Source organism: Cottoperca gobio, chromosome 19 (genome assembly GCF_900634415.1).
Source record: "Cottoperca gobio chromosome 19, fCotGob3.1, whole genome shotgun sequence".
Taxonomy (NCBI): Eukaryota; Metazoa; Chordata; class Actinopteri; order Perciformes; family Bovichtidae; genus Cottoperca; species Cottoperca gobio.
Genome location: NC_041373.1, coordinates 9,057,903 through 9,074,101, shown reverse-complemented (window position 1 = coordinate 9,074,101; position 16,199 = coordinate 9,057,903). Strand labels below are relative to the sequence as shown.

At 39.6% G+C, this 16,199-nt stretch overlaps 2 protein-coding genes across 3 annotated transcripts; both read right to left on the bottom strand.

Annotated features, from left to right (window-relative positions):
- Window positions 1-77: 77 nt before the first annotated feature.
- Window positions 78-5,468, bottom strand: si:dkey-21c1.4 (uncharacterized protein C17orf80 homolog). Of its 2 annotated transcripts, none has more exons than XM_029455623.1 (5): window positions 5,229-5,468; window positions 2,496-3,866; window positions 1,884-1,994; window positions 1,432-1,548; window positions 78-1,336 (listed from the first exon to the last, which is right to left on the bottom strand). In XM_029455623.1, the coding sequence occupies exons 1-5, from the start codon at window positions 5,236-5,238 to the stop codon at window positions 1,308-1,310; spliced, it is 1,638 nt and encodes a 545-aa protein (XP_029311483.1). In that variant the 5' UTR covers window positions 5,239-5,468; the 3' UTR covers window positions 78-1,307. The 2 variants fall into 2 exon arrangements, with proteins under 2 accessions (XP_029311483.1, XP_029311484.1); XM_029455624.1 differs by having other exon boundaries at window positions 2,508-3,866.
- A 699-nt stretch (window positions 5,469-6,167) lies between these two features.
- On the bottom strand, window positions 6,168-15,826 carry LOC115025027 (guanine nucleotide-binding protein subunit alpha-13-like). Its single transcript, XM_029456992.1, has 5 exons — window positions 15,121-15,826; window positions 13,692-13,918; window positions 10,131-10,181; window positions 8,659-8,859; window positions 6,168-8,550 (listed from the first exon to the last, which is right to left on the bottom strand). Exons 1-5 carry the CDS (start codon window positions 15,401-15,403, stop codon window positions 8,179-8,181), a joined length of 1,134 nt encoding a protein of 377 aa, XP_029312852.1. The 5' UTR covers window positions 15,404-15,826; the 3' UTR covers window positions 6,168-8,178.
- Window positions 15,827-16,199: the final 373 nt, after the last annotated feature.

The following is a 16,199-nucleotide window of genomic DNA, read 5'->3' as shown; positions in this document are numbered from 1 at the left end:
AGCAGCAAAGAGAGTCAACAATAAATTAATTTTGAATACAATAACAAACTGGTGCAGTCCAGACCAGAACCTCCTTCAGCGTCCCTCCATTACTATTCTGTGAGTGTCTGGCAGACTAAGCATGCATAATCACATGTGACAGGGGAAACATTTCCTAAAGAAAAACAGGTTTGTAACCCTCTGCTGCACAGATAAGATCTTTTTACAGATTCTGAAGTCAGGACATTTGAATGTTTCTCTACATCTGGGATGCCGGAGTAAGATTTTAATCAAGTTTAAAAATCTCTTGGTTCCCTTTAATCCCCTCATGGACCCCTGCACAAAGGAGCTAAGAAAACTCTGCATAGCAAACATTTGACTGTCCAGCCCTTTTGGTTTTGGTAACACAACACAACAATGACACCTAGTGGAGCCCTAAGGACATACACAGTAGTACTCAAAGAAATCCCAATAAAAACGAATCTTCAGTAGTTCTCTGGTGAACATTTTTCCTTCTTAAAGTAAAACAAGATTCAAAGCAAACTACCTGTAATATTAACATAAATAAATAAATAATAATGGCCACAGTTTTCATTTCAGATGACCTGTACAGGTGAATAAAACTGCTGGTATCAGAATCACAACTCTTCCAATTGTTAAAGATATAGTTTGAAATTTGGTTATTCACTTTCAGGTAAAGAGATAAATAAGATGATAAATACCATATTCCCATATTTGATTATAATATTAAGTTACAGCCAGCAGCTTAGCATAAAGACTGGAAACAGCTAGTTTAAAATGCTGGGACCGGAGACATTATGCTTTTCAGGTTGTCCATCCCATTCTCGTGAACGCGACATCTCAGGTACGCCGGGGGGGAATTTCTTCAGATTTGGCACAAACATCCATTTGGACTCGAAGATGAACTGATTAGAATTTTGTGGTTAAAGTTCAAAGGTCACTGTGACCACCTCAGTGTTTGTAAGGATTAAACAAATAAAATAAAAGGTGCTTTAAAAAGGTGCTGAAAGGTGGATTTTGTTAGCATTTGAGCTGTTAGCTGTTTCCAGTCTTTATGCTAAGTTACGCTAACCATCTGCTGGCTGTAGTTCCATATTAAGAGTCGTATAAGAAAACACACTGGGCTTACAGGGTGAGCTACCATGTTGAACAGAAACCAGTATCAACTTCTCAGACATAAATCCTGTGAAAATGTTTACATCTGGATTATTTATATATTATTAAGAGAATAGAAGCCTAAAAGTGCTGAACCAAAACTGCTGTTTGCTCATACAGAGTCACGCTTGTCCGAACATCTTCCCTTGACATTAGTGGTACTTCCTCCAGCGATCGTGCTCTGAAAACACAAAAACAACAACACCCATAGACACACTCAGTTATCTCCAAATCTCCATTACATAAAGCAACACTGACAGCAATCCACACACTTACTTATACGAGGGTAACTCCAGATGTAGCTGAGCACACAGTACCCGGCTAACATCATGCTCAGTCCACCTATACCGCCTTTCTTCACGTCAATATACTTCTTGTAATACCACTGCCAGCCTGAGGGAAGCACAGAGAGGAACAATATACATGTACAATCTTATAATAAAGAGGAATCATGGGAGTTGTTGTCTTCACCAACATTACTGTCATTGCAGTCAGCTTCTCCCGGTTAGGATTTCTTTCATCCTTCAGGAGCTATTTTCAATATGGACATGTTAAATATTATACCTTTGAAGGAAGTGAATATTTGCTTTCTTGCAAGAGTTAGATGAGAAGATTGATACCACTCTCATATCTGTCCGTTAAATACGAAGCTCCAGCCAGCAGCCACTTGTGTGTTTTGTGTGTGATGCATATATTTGTTTGTGTGTGAGATGTGTGTGTTGTTGCACCTCCTTGCACCATTTCCACCACCTCTTTTGGACGGCTGGGGGTTTTGCAGAACAGCCACTCAGACAACTCCCTCAGTCTCACCTGCCCAAGACTCCGCTGTGTCAGAGCACCTTCAAATGATGACACCCATAAAGAATCAACGCACTGACACAGATGATACACTCAAAACATATTCTTGCAGATACAAAAATTATGTTTGAGGAATACAAACATGTTTCACTACAAAACCCTTTAAATATTTAACTGAAGAAGCCTTAAATGTTCAGGTAAACAAGAACGTTGCCCAAATAATTCAGTCTACTGTCAGCAAAGTAACCATGTGTCATGATCAATCAGAAACTGAAATCAAAGAATAAGTAAGCAAGACCAGTTTAAGGCATTTAAAGGGATAGTCTTGAATTGGGGTTGTAAGAACTGACGCCATTTTCTATGCTCTTTTCAAAGCCACCAGACTCCTTTGACGAAAACAGTAATTTTACCGCGCAGAACACAGAAGTTGCTGTTCTACCTCATACGATCCCACTGCTAAAACATCCAAACTATCCCTTTCAGACATATTTCAATCCGTACCAAAACTGTTTTGAGGTTTGGCACCCGGCCGTACTTCTTACCGTCATACTGACCTTTAGTTCCATTATCAGCAGTGTTTTGGTTCCTGACCTCGAGCCGAGACTTCGACCCATCATCAACTCTAAATGTCTCCAACCTCGCCGCCATCAGAGGGCTGGAAAACTTTGTGAGTGATGGTGAGATTGTGAGGAGTCCTGTCACATTCATCCCCTCTTTCATGCTGACGGAACGTGGAGGGGACGTGGCTTTGCTCACTTGAGACAATAGAGAGCCAGGAAGGAGGGGAGGTGCAGGGGAGGTTAGTTCAAGCTGTTGCAGGGAGACTAAAGCTGATTGTTTAGAATTTGAACTTTTTCTCATAACTGATTGTAGCTCTGTGTGTTGTGAACTGATGCCGGGCAGCTGATCTGACAGAGTTTTAGTTGTAACCAAGCAGCTATCTTTATTCCCCGTCGGGAGTGGAACTGGACTGAGACTAAGTCTGATTTTGCTGCTTAGATCATCAGCAGTTTCAATCTGGCTCCGGATGCTTGGCCTGCTGGACTGACGGGCGGCGTGAGCTCGGCCTAACGTGGCTTTAACATCCTGGAGGGTAATCCTGCCCTTGTGACCGCTTTCTGATTTCAACAATATTTTATCCACAGATAAATCCTCAACTTCTCCTTCAGTGTCGGTCCAGAAGTTGTCTGTGACATGGGCTCTCACACTACTTTCATTTACATTAGAGCCTAGAGAGATAGAGGTATCTTTGGCTGTGGGAAGGGCTTGTGCAGCCTTCTTCTTCGTCTTTGACGTCTTCATTTTAGTGGGTTTGGCCCCGTCTTTTATTGAGTCTTTGTCGGGTTTAGTTTTGTTCTCACCTATGGCTGTGGAGTTTACAGGATCTGCCACAAATGGAGTTGAACCTGGAGGCAGGTCCTCCGAGGCAGATCTGATTCCCCCCAGTGATGCCTTAGAAACCGGTTTGGACTTCGCAGCTTCTGTCAAAGCACGGAGACTCTTCTTTTTGGGTTTAGAGATGGTGGGAGACGGAGGTAGCGATGTAGAGGAGGCGAGGGAAAAGATGGTAGAGGAGGGCATGACGGCTGTCTTGGTTTGGTCAGGCAGCTTCTGTTTCTTCTTCTTGGCTGATGGTGGTAGTGATGCACAACTCGGGGACGATGACTGTGTTTCTGCTGATGATGCCACAGACATCTTTTTACTCTTCTTTGATTGTGGACTTGCTGTTGTTGACAATGTCTGTGTGAACTCTGCTATTGGTCCTGATGATGCTGCGGCCAGCTGAGAAGATGTTGTCTGATTCACTGTGACATCATGTTTGGTCAGAGGTGTTTTGGAGCTCGCCGCTGCCTTACAATGTGGCAGGTGACTCTTCAACCTTTTGTAAGTTTTCCCGCAGAATGGGCACACCTCTGAGGGAAAAAACAGTGTGGTTAAAACAAGTAGACTAACACTTCTATGTGTACATGTAGTCAATATGTACAGTAATTCACATTATCTATTAATCTGCTGATCATTTTCTTGATTTAACAACTGTTTTTGTCCATAAAACGTTAGAAACTATATTTGGTTTACTATCTTTCACATTTCAAAGAAAAGCATCAACACTATGATTGGCATTTCTGCTATAAAAACTGAAATGATAAATTCATTATTAAATTAGTACCAAAAGTGAATGTACTCATTATACAGACCCATTTCAGAATATTGTATATCATTGGATTATTAGTAGTCATGCATTAATACCGTATGTAAATTAATTTAATGTTGCAGCTGGTCAAGGTGGAGCTTATTGATTATATTTTGCAACATCAATCTGAATGTGAAAAGTAACTTAAGGTATCAAAGAAATGTAGTGAAGCAGAAAGTACAATATTTACCTCTGAAATGTAGTGGAGTAGAAAAAATGATTTAAGTACAGTACTTAAATGTACTTAGTTACTACTAAATATTGACAAATATCAGATTAAAATGACATTTACAGGAATATTGTGTATTATTAACCACTAATGCACATTTTCTTTACTTTATGGCAGTGGTGGAATGTAACTATTAAATACATTTACTCAATTTTAAAGTACTTGTACTTTGCTTGAGTATTTCCATTTAATGCTACTTTGTACTTCTACTCCACTACAATTCAGAGGCAAATATTGTACGTCGTATTTAACTATCTAATAATATTAGATCTGACTAGGCCTTTATTTATTTAACACCCTTAGTTACTGGTCACTTTGTATTAATACAAAATATAAATCAATTTATAAATGACAATGACTTGTTAAAGGTTACACTACCCAGCTGTATATAAAGTAATTCAAATAAGATATACCTTTACCAGCTGCAACATTAAAGTGATGCACACATTAATGCACAACTAAATTAAAATCTGATAATATAATGAACTTTATTCTGGCATGCGTCATGAGTACATTTACTTAGGGTACTTTAAGTACGTTGTATATTTTGACACTAGTTTTAAGTAAGATATTGAATGCATGACTTTTTCTTGTAACAGATCCTTTTTACACTGTAGCCTAGTATTGCTACTTTTACTTAAGTATAAAATCTGAATACTTCTTCCAGCACTGCTTTATAGGCTGACCTTGAAGGGAAAGTACTTACAGTACAATTATACTGCAGACTGTATTTCAGCAGTGCAGTAAGTCACAATACAAATAATAAGTTACTACAAACGCATGTAATATTAGTTGTCATTAGGTCACGTGGTGTTTCTGCTTTTCTGAATGACAGAACAATATTATGACACTTACCAGAGCTCATTTTGCACGCGTCTGTAAACACAGCCAATCAGGTTTAAGCATGCTCCAAGAAGTTAGAACGGGAAAGTCGTAACAGCGTCGAACAAAAATGTAAAGTGACATAAATTATCACATTATTACACAGTGGTGCCAACTTTTAAACACGTTTAGTCAAGTAGAAACCTAGAAACACATTTCACATGTTGCTGTTGCCGGGAAGGACCCTTTAGGCACCGCGTTAAAAGCCTGAGTGTAAATTGCTAAAAAAGAAAAAGGAAATAAAAAAATAACTTCAAACTGTATTCATAAGAGATTGGTTATAACTGGTTATAAGTGAATAGATAATTAAATACCACTACGTATTTATCCTTTCTGTGGGTGTGGCGCGTCGACTAAATTAAGATGATTCACTCCGGCCTACTTCCGGTTTCGCGTTAATCCCCGAACCGACCGCAGTCGTTCAAGATTTCCACTAAACCCTGATACTTCTGTCAGAGGTACACGAGTTTTCCTCAGTAGGCTACTGGCCTACTTACTTACTACTTTAATTATAAGAACTGTATCTCGGTGGTACTAAACAGTAGAAGATTAGCGCCCTTTCCTTACATAATCTGAAACGAGCATGTTTTAATAGACAAAAAAAACTCCACTTACTTTTTAATTGACTCATCGCACGGCCTTCCTATGCAAATGAGTTGCTGATGTGTCCTAAAGTTTTATGAATCAAGTAGTATTTGTGTTAAGTAGAACAGGAACCATGCTTGATCTTTAATCTAAGATGAAAATAATAAATGAAACATGAATATATGTACAGCAAAATACAAATAGATTTGTAAACTAATGTCAGAGAGGATATGGTGCAAAACACTCAAAATGTCAACTCAACTGCATTTGTATCATTTATATTTACATCATCATATTATTTAAAAATTAAGAGAAAACAAAGTCTACTCTCATTAGAAAAGTGTATTTTATTGATAGGGTTAGAGTGGCATGAGACTTGGCACAGGAATGAATTTCAAGAAGGAGATGAAAAGAATTACACAAAAATACATCAAAATCAAAAAAAGGCCATCTTCATTGGAAAAGCAGTGATTTGGAACACAATCAGAATGGAAAAAACATACTCCATTTCTACAACCATTTACATATACGGACATAAACCTGAATATTATTTACATGGCAACAGATTACAGTATGTACAAAGCCAGAACTGGAAGCAAATTGAAGCTCACAGGAGCTTAATTATTTTAGGAGAAAAGCTAGAGACTGTCGATGTGAAAGCGTGGGGTGATTTGGCAGAGAAACAGATTTTAACAGTGCCTGGAAGTTGTCCTCTAACAAAGATCGGCCCCCCACAGAATAGTCTGACTAAAGTGGCTTTTTTTGTCTACATTTGTTTTCAACAAATTCAAAATGTTTTTTCTTTTTAAAAAGGGAATTTCTAAACGGGACAAGATGGCATGTAAAACACAAACAAACCTTAAAGGATTTTTCAGAGACGCCTGGAGTCACAACTTGGTAAATTACAGTTTACAATGTTGGTTACAGTATTTTTAGACAATCTAGAGTAAATCTCTGTACATCTATTAACAGACATTCATAATTCAGGCAAACAGGGGAGGTGTGTCCCTTTACAAGGCATCTAATCAGAGATGAAAACAAAGAGAGAGAGGGGGGGATTCTGGGTCAACGTTCAGGGGTCAAAGCCAGGAGGATACAGTACCAAACACCACCCAGCTAAATGTACTGAGGCCCGGCTGAGTCTCATCGCTCTGCCACCCAGATTAAGATTAAATTATTCAGTTAGTTCACCAACAACAATATCAGCATTAACGCTGGTTTTGATTCAAACCTGAGAAAACAGTGGACTGCATGTTCACTTGATGGCGCGCCTGCCTAATGTGCCATTTAAGGTAATTTTGTCCTAAAGAACCAAAAACTAAAAAGGACAACTTGCGTCTTAATTATCTGTTGAAGACAGCTAAGATTGGCTTCACTTCTATAGAGGCACAAACGCAGGATTTGAACAGTGATTAGGTCTACATAAGACATTATATGGAAAGGCATTGTAGGTTCAGTCTTGCGGCCCTTTTCTAGCATTTTTCCACAGACAAGGTGCCAGTGCTGGAGCCCTTTTCAACATCGACTATGAACCGTTCCGTGCAAAAATGATCTGGTCCTTGCCCCGGCAAAAATGGCTCTGTGCCGGCACTTTCAACCGGCTACTCTCGAGGCCATGAAAAAGTGATGACTGGGACGGCAGGAACGATTCTGAAATATGAGGAAAAAAAGGACAATTGTGCAGTCTCCAGATCCTCAGGAAGTTGGCAAACCCTTCTATAAACTACAGGGGCTTTGAAACAACGTTCACAAAGCAGTACTGGAGGGTGCAACAGAAATAATGGAGTGATTTTTGGAATAGATAAATTCAGTGCTTGGACACAGACTGGCAAATCCACCTTGGCACAGCTGATCTTGGTACATTTTGACCATCTTACTCTGTCGTTTGCTTACATGTTTAAACATTTGTTCCTGTATTTGTTGCTTCGCAAGTTGTGTATCTGGTTTAGAGACCATATGCCCGGTTTGTAAAAAAGTTTTGCTGGCTTCCACAGCCAGGCGCTGACATTGCCGGCACCTTGCGAGTGGAAAAGCGAGTCTTGTGCTGTAAGGCAGCGCTCAGGCCAGAGGAGAGAGTCTCAAGACGAAGCAGCAAAGATCAGATGTTATCCAACCCGCCTGCTCGTCTTTCTTTATAACCACAGACAGTCTGCCATACTGACTCGTTCCCCTACCAAACTAACAAGAAGGCTAACTCTTCAAAGACGAGAGTAAAAACTAATCTAAAAACGGCTGAAGAAGAATGCTGATGTCCATCGGATTCTTCTGAGGCTGGTCTCTCCCAAGTCCTCGTCAGGAGCGAGGGGCTGGTTTGTCTATTTTCACAGGTTGACGGGGGTCATTGGAGCATGAGCTGTTTGAGGTTGTCGTGGAGGATGGTGTCCTTGACGTCCCGGAACACCAGCCTGATGTTCTCCGTGTTGATGGCCGTGGTGAAGTGGTGGTAGAGGGGCTTCTGGGTGGCATCGCGTCTCTTGGCCCGGAAGCACTCCACCATGAACGCCTGGACGTCTGGCAGGTTGTGCTCCTGCCCAGTGTACTCGGGAAAGTAGTCCTTGAGCGGAACGCTCTTCACCTTCTCCTCCAGCAGGTCCGTCTTGTTGAGGAAGAGGATGATGGAAACGTTGACGAAGACGCGGTTGTTGACGATGGTCTCGAAGATGTCGAGCGATTCACGCAGCCGGTTGGTCTGCCTGTCCTCCATCAGCACCTGTTAAAGACCACGGAGGGATTAAGTACAATTACTACTGCTGCTAGTACTGTTATTGTATTTGAAATGAGTCTCAGGCCAGCGTTCGGCACAGCGGCATGATTTCACCTGGTCGTATTCAGAGGAGGAGACGAGGAAGAGGATGGAGGTGACCGAGTCAAAACACTCAAACCAGCGCCTCCGCTCTGACCGCTGCCCTCCCACGTCCACCATCTTGAAGGGAACGCTCTTGATCTCAAAGTCATACTCGTGGATGCCCTTGGTGGGTTTACGAGCCAGCAGGATGTCCTGCTGAGTGGGAAGATACTCCTGGGGGAGATGAGAAAACACAACAAATTAATATATTCATGATCAACTTGAGCAAAAAAAATAATCTCAAGATGAAGACAAAGATTGAGTTTGTAGACGATAAGAAAAACGTAACAGCTGAAAGTATTGAAAGTTTGTTTTGCATTGAATTAAGAGACCTGTGATGAGGAGAGCCGTCTTTACATTATTAAGGTCCTCAGGAAATCTTTTGTTGAAACATTTGTTTAAGCTATTAAGGTGGATATAGAATAAAGATACGGGTGGGAGATCATTCAGAATGATAATTTAACATCTTTCAATGGAATCGTATAGATATGAAATCATACGACGAGATATCGTAATACAAAACGACTTTGTCTATATGAATAATAACAAGCACATAGAATTTTTTTTAAATCCAATTTGGGCAACATTTTATACAAGCCGGGTACATTTCATGTCGGCTTTCAATCGCGGTCAAGGGCTTTTATGATTATTACACATTTATTAAGCCGTGAGTTGAGTCGAGTAAAAATCACAGAAAATAAAAACATTACAAGGGAACCCTATTTTAAATATTTGAAGATGCCGGTGGTTTTCTTTTTATCCTGCACGAAACAAATCAATCAGATCATCATTAAAATGGCACTGGTGGAAGTTCAACATCATTAGTTTATAACCGTCTTATATCTGGTTCCATTGGAGAAACAAAAGATGGAACTTCTGCTGTATGTATGATTATATGATGCTTGAATATAAATGTTATAGTATAAAAGGATGATTGTTGTTGTTAAAATATCTCTCTCTTTTTTTTATAATTTGGGTGTTTGTATAGAAGGTGGTTATTGGGCAGCAATTTGAGGGAAATCAAAGAAAAGTAGGGTTTACCAAATTAAATAAGACTTTTTAAGACCCTTTCAATGCTAAAAGGTTTTAATACCTAAAGTATGATTTTTTTTTTTTAAACTAGCAGGGCTGATATGACCTCGATGTATTTTGTATTGTAGCCATTTTATTATGCACTTCCCAGTAAGGTAAAGGTATACCTTTTTGAAGAAACTGAATTTAGTGATTTATAAACGGGACCTGCAGATACCCTTGTATAAACATCTGAGTTTCTATGTACTGTCCAGCTGATCAGAGCTTCTTCGGCAAAACGTCAGCAATATATTTGGCAAACAACCATCGTAGTTGCTCGTCAGCAAACCTTGAATTGTCTAGACATGCTGCAATATAAACTATAACATGTATAAGTCTCATTGTAACAATCAGAGCAGGCAGAAACAACTTACCGGCTCGCCAAGCTTATCCAGATTATCCAAGAAATACTTCACTGACTCACCCTGCGACAGGACAGAGGAATTTCTGTTCATTCTACACAAATTATTAGATTCACTCATTTTAAATCATAAACAGCACAGTTTGCATGCAATGCACTTCTACTAACTGCTAATATTGCATTAAATAAAATAGAAGTATTGTGGTTGTAGAGGCAGGACTAACTATCTCTTTAGCTGACGCACACCAAGAAGCTGAGGCAGGATGCTAGTTTGTAAGTGTGACTTTCATGTATACAGAAGTGTGTTCACCTCTGCATGTGAGGGCGTGTGTTACTCATGTTGTGGGGACATGGATCTGTTTATACAGTCACATTGTGGGGGCTGGCCTTCCCTCACAAAATGTAAGTCCCCATAACGTAAATCATTAGATTTTAGTGTGAAGACTTGGTTTAAGGTGAGGTTTAGGGTAAGTCCAGAGGAAATGAATGTAAGTCAGTGTAAGATACTCTAAAGTGATGGAAACACGACTGTGTGTGTGTGTGTGTGTGTTTGTATGTAGGGTTGTTTTTTCTCAACTGTTCTGACGCTGTTCATGCGTAATTAGTGCAAGCCCAGACACGAGGCTGCCAAGACTGAGATGCATTCCTTTATCTGAGTGTGTCCTTTACTCAATCTAAACCAAAACCTGACTGCAAAAAGAAAAGCAGATTTTACTTGCCATATTTCCTGTGACCCACGGTGTCTCTACTATAGCATGATACACCTTTTCAGGGGACTGTTTTGCATGCATTTTGCATTAATGACACAGTAGACCAACACCCTTGCTATAAAATTAAAATTTTATCAGTGGTAGTGATTGTTTGGGTTTTATTTCTTCATGTTAGCACCATTCATTCTCCCCGTGTAAGCTTCTGTACTCACCTTTTGATCTTTTAAAAAACTAACCTGACCTGAAAAACCTGTGTGTGTGTGTGTGTGTGTGTGTGTGTGTGTGTGTGTGTGTGTGTGTGTGTGTGTGTGTGTGTGTGTGTGCAAGGCTAAGACTAAGCGGGGAAGGTGTAGAATGGTGTGGTGCTCCGCTAAAAGCCAAAAGAAAAAAAGAGCTACCTTTCTGTGAAGCTAATTTTAATTCCGGTAACATTTCTGGCTTCGCCTGAGTAAAGAAGCTCAAATCTGAGGAGGAGGTGGTTTTTAAATCAGTCCGATAAAATAAAGGGAAAAAAAGTAGAAGAGAAACCAGAGCAAATCATGTTGAGCTCTGTTCATTATACAGCAAAAGCAAAACTGAAACATAAGATTACATAACAATGTCAGTGTGTCATTTGAATTGTAGCCACATGACACTTCATATTTTGGCAGATTTTATATGTTTTACCATCTTATCATAAGTCTGTGTTGTTACATTGAGAAAAAAATATAAAGTAAGAAGGGAGAGGAAATGTTTTTTGGTGATTGTAAAGATCAGCTCTGTTAACTTGATAGTACGCAAAGCAAGAGGATCTATGAGTGCTTTCAGTCGGTACATGTGTTTTTAATGTTAATTAACAAGCACGCCTGGGGGCGCGTGTGATTTGTGATGCAAATACTTAAAAAAAGGGCATGTTCAAAACACAATGGGTTGTATCTGCTGGCAGAAAAACAAATTAGTTCTCGCAAAACAAGAGCTGGGAAGATTTTAACAGCCCCCAACAGAACAACTCTTCAGCTGCTGCTTCTGGGTTTATGTGTTATTGTCTGAATGGGAACGTTTGCGTTCTGGAGAGATGAGGCCCTCAGGTTTTAGATCAATATTTAAATCAATATTTTTATTATCGATTCATCTGGTGATTTTTTTAATTTATTTAAATCATTCAATAGTTTGTTCAGAAAATAGTTTGAGATGTCTAATCTTCAAATGACTTGTTTTGTCCAAATCCCCCAAAATATTCAGTTGACTAAAACTTAAAAAGAAGCAATTCTCACTTTTGAGAAGCTGGAACCGTGACATAAATCACAAACATTAACCAAAATAGTTCTAGTCTTTGTTATGCCTGCAATGGACTGTAACTAAGTATTATGATTTTCTTTTCTTCAAACAAACATAATACTGGTAAATTCTGATCAAAAGATAAAAATTATCAAAATATCTAAAATCTCAGTTTTTTTTAATTTGCTTATTACAAAAAAAAAAAAATCAAGATATTTAATTACCTTCACCAAGAAAGCAATGTTTTTGGGTTTGTATTGTTTGTCTGTAGGATTATGGAAAAACTACTGACCCAATTTTCATAAAACTTGATGGCAGGATGTAGCATGGACCAAGGAAGAAACCATTACATTTAGGAGCGGCTCTACATCACCATTACCATTTAGAATAAAAATACAGCAAATGTTTGGTATTTGTGCTTCATAAATGACTAATTTAGTATCACCATCTCTATAATTTTAAACAAATTGACTAATTGTTTTCTGGACTAATAAACGATCAGTAACATCCGGGTTGACAGATTTGGAAAGGACAGTACGTATGTATGTAAATTGACCAAAAATTGTTGAAAAGTGTATCGATTAATCATTTGCCATTCAAGTAAAAACAAACAAAAAGAAATCACTTGTTCAAGCTCCCAAAATGTAATATATGCGTTTTCTTTATTATGTTCTATTATAGTAAGTTGAATATTTTTGCGTTTACTATTGTTGGTTTGACAAAATAAGCAATTTGAAGAAGTCAACTTGTTCTGATATCTATATCTATATAGACATATCTATATCAGAAAATAGTACAGGATGTACACGTGTGTGTGTGTCCTTGTGTAACTAGAGGTGTGATACTCGTGTTTGTGCACCCATATCGCTGAGTGTGGAGAGCCAGGGCTCTGTTTGTAAGCATAAAGCTGTTTAACTACAGATCAACATTCCAGCTCTGATCACTCTTATTCCCCTTTCTGTCTGCAAAACAAGCTCACACCAACAAGCCGAGTGTGTGAGGCTGTTAACAAAACGCCATTGAGAACTGTTCAGCATTACGCAACAGACAGGAAAATGTACATTTTCTGCTTGTGTGGCATTACTGAAAGCAACTTGGAGAAGTTCTCAGCTGGATAATGTGGAGAGTAGGCCTACATCACATGAGCCGACAGCTCACATAAGATTAAACACATTTTGTTTCTTTCATAAAATCGTGAAAGCAATACCAGGCCAAATAAGAGCACAGGAAGGTCCCAGTAAAGCCCGCGCGAACGTACCGGCGACCACAGCTGTTATTCGTGGTTAAAATGTTAAGTGTGTTTAAACATGCATGCTGACAGCCAAGACATAAGGAGGAGGGAGAGGTATAAACAGGAAGCTGAGTCAATCACATGTCTGACAGCGAGACAGAGAGAGAGAGAGAGAGAGAGAGAGAGACCCAGAGCAAGAACTAAATGGAGAGAGGAAAGGGAGGATAAATTAAGAAGAAAACTAGTTTCACTTTCTATTTTCACCACCGCCATTCAACTCTGACATTATCAAAAATGTTTTAGAGCCACATAAAGTACAAAAAACGGCATCACTATCTTTCAGTAAAGCTACATCAATGCATGTACATCCACCTACCAGCTGAAACTCCCTACGACGATCATAGGCGTACTGTATACCCGAGTCGGCCCACAGAGCTGTGATGGCGGACAAGTACCGCAAGAAGACGGTCGTCTCCAGCTGCCCACTGGCCATCTTGGCCGACCGGGTGTCGAACGCCATCAGGCTGTCCCCGTGCCTCTGGTTGTCCGGGTTACCCCATGGGATGTGCAGCTTCTCCCGGGCGTCCACCAACACACGTACACCTGGAGAGGAAGTGAAGAGAGGCCCATATGTTAAAATCTAGCAGGCCACATGTGAATGAAACCTAAAGTGGAAGAGAGACTACAAGAGCAGGTGAACACAAATAACAGGTGCCCAACAAACCTGTTTTATATGACAAGGGAATGTAGCGGAATGTGAAAAACGGATATTTGCAGGTATCACAACCACAAGATTAACATTAACCTATAACAGAAATATTTTCAAAGATTTACTTTAATTTGAAACTGCTTCAGTAATAATAATAATTGACCTCATAAAACATGTAAAGGGTTGCACACAGTTACAGCTAGGCCTGAACGATTTGGAGAAAATATCTAATTGAGATTATTTTGACAAATATTGTTGCATCTTTATTCTCATTGGAAAAATGTTTAAATTGACCATGGCGTGATTGTTTTAGAGGATCTGTACCAAATATATATTATTATTATTAAATCCGTAGAATACAAGTAGTAGGCTAGGACATCTCTGGAGCCATACTTCATTCAGAATGGTATTTTAATACACATGTTCCCTTTAGTATTGCGCCTGCTGCGATTTGGATATTGCACTAGTTCATATTGTGATTTGGATAAAATACATATTAATTGTCGAGCCCTAGTTACAGCAACATTTGATCTGGCAAACGGCGCAAATAAATACTTTTTTAAAGCTTATAATATGTCATATATTTCATTCAATAGTTATTTTGTAAAAGTCAGAGAAGAATTTATTTTGTAAACTGCATTTATAGGTCGTTTTGTTTACACTAAATGATTTCGTATTGTAAGTTGTCCATGTTATTTAGAGTACTCCCTGTACATACATAGAGTGGAAAAACAGGAACACCTTACAACACAGTGGTGGGTTTTACCCTCCATTAGCTACATCCCTGTTAGTTGTTGAGCAACACAACTTGCCGATCGTTATTTGAAACTGCTGGCGTGTGTAGGCCATAGCTATAATACCAATTTAAATTACGTGATGGCTACACGGCAATAAACTCTTTTAAAAAAGCGATATTTCAGTAGAGACACGGTTCATGGGTGTGCCGACAGCAGATGTAGACTGTTTATGTCCTCTCACCCAGCCCAGCGCTGCTAAACAGATGTGGAAACTTTCCCACACATTTTAAGCGCCTTTCTGTCGCAGAAACACGGCTTATCTCGCCTCCTACTGTACTTCTCGTTAGCAGCGGGGTTACCTTTGATAACATTGCTGTAAATTGTGGCTCTGAAGTCCTCTCGGGCTTGCTGGTCGAAGTCCTGGCCGTGGATGATCCGCATTTGTTTGAGGAAAGTCGACTTGCCGCTCTCGCCAGCGCCGAGCAGCAGGATCTTCACCAGCCGTTTCACGTACGTTTTCTCCCGGGAGAGACATCTGTCGATCTCCTTGGACCTTCGAAGCTGTTCCACCTCGCCGCCGTTTAGCAAGCAGACGGGTAGACAAACTTTTAACACGGACCTGGTCGGCAGGAAATCCGCCATGTTCGCACAAACTTCATCGATGCTAATTTGATGCGCGTTCGCGGGGCGCAGGCACGGGACCAAGCCCCTTCCCTAAACTCAGGAAGTGGCGGTGCTGACAGTTTACTATCAATCTTAAATCACTTTATGCTTTGTTATGTATGCATTGTTGACTCACACACATACAATGTTATCGTACGCTTGTCTTGGCACACACAAATATAAATACATAAGGTTCGTGTAGGAATATGTCAGTTGAAGTATGAATAATTAGACGTAGCGGTCTGAACGACGCTATCACACAGCTTGTAATTAAAACGCTCTATGGACCTATGAAACTAAATCTAAATGTTCCGTACGATGTTTAACTGACAAAATCATCTAAAATGTAAGAGTTAGCTTTGTAAAACGCTAGAAATGTAAAACACTGGCGGTACCATGTCGCCCCCTGTTGGCTCTTTTTGGTAACTGCATAACTGATAGAAAAGCAGCGGTCTGATTGGTTGATTCCCTCTCTCTTTATCTATGCTGCATTTAAAGACTGTTGGGAATATGAAAAGTTTTACTTGAACGCACTTCAAAGGGTCAATAAAAAGGGAAAATGCATACAGGAAAACCCTCGAGTTTCAGTAGTGAGTGAGAAGAGTCTTTTGGGCATTTATGAGGTGACTATCACATAATAAATGTCAATATGTGTTGAATAAAGTGCTACATTTGTATTATTTTGGACTTTTATTTAACCTATAATTTTACAACATTAATTGATATTGTGCATTTGCATGGCTGATTTTAATCACCTACCAGAAGTGCCAAGAAA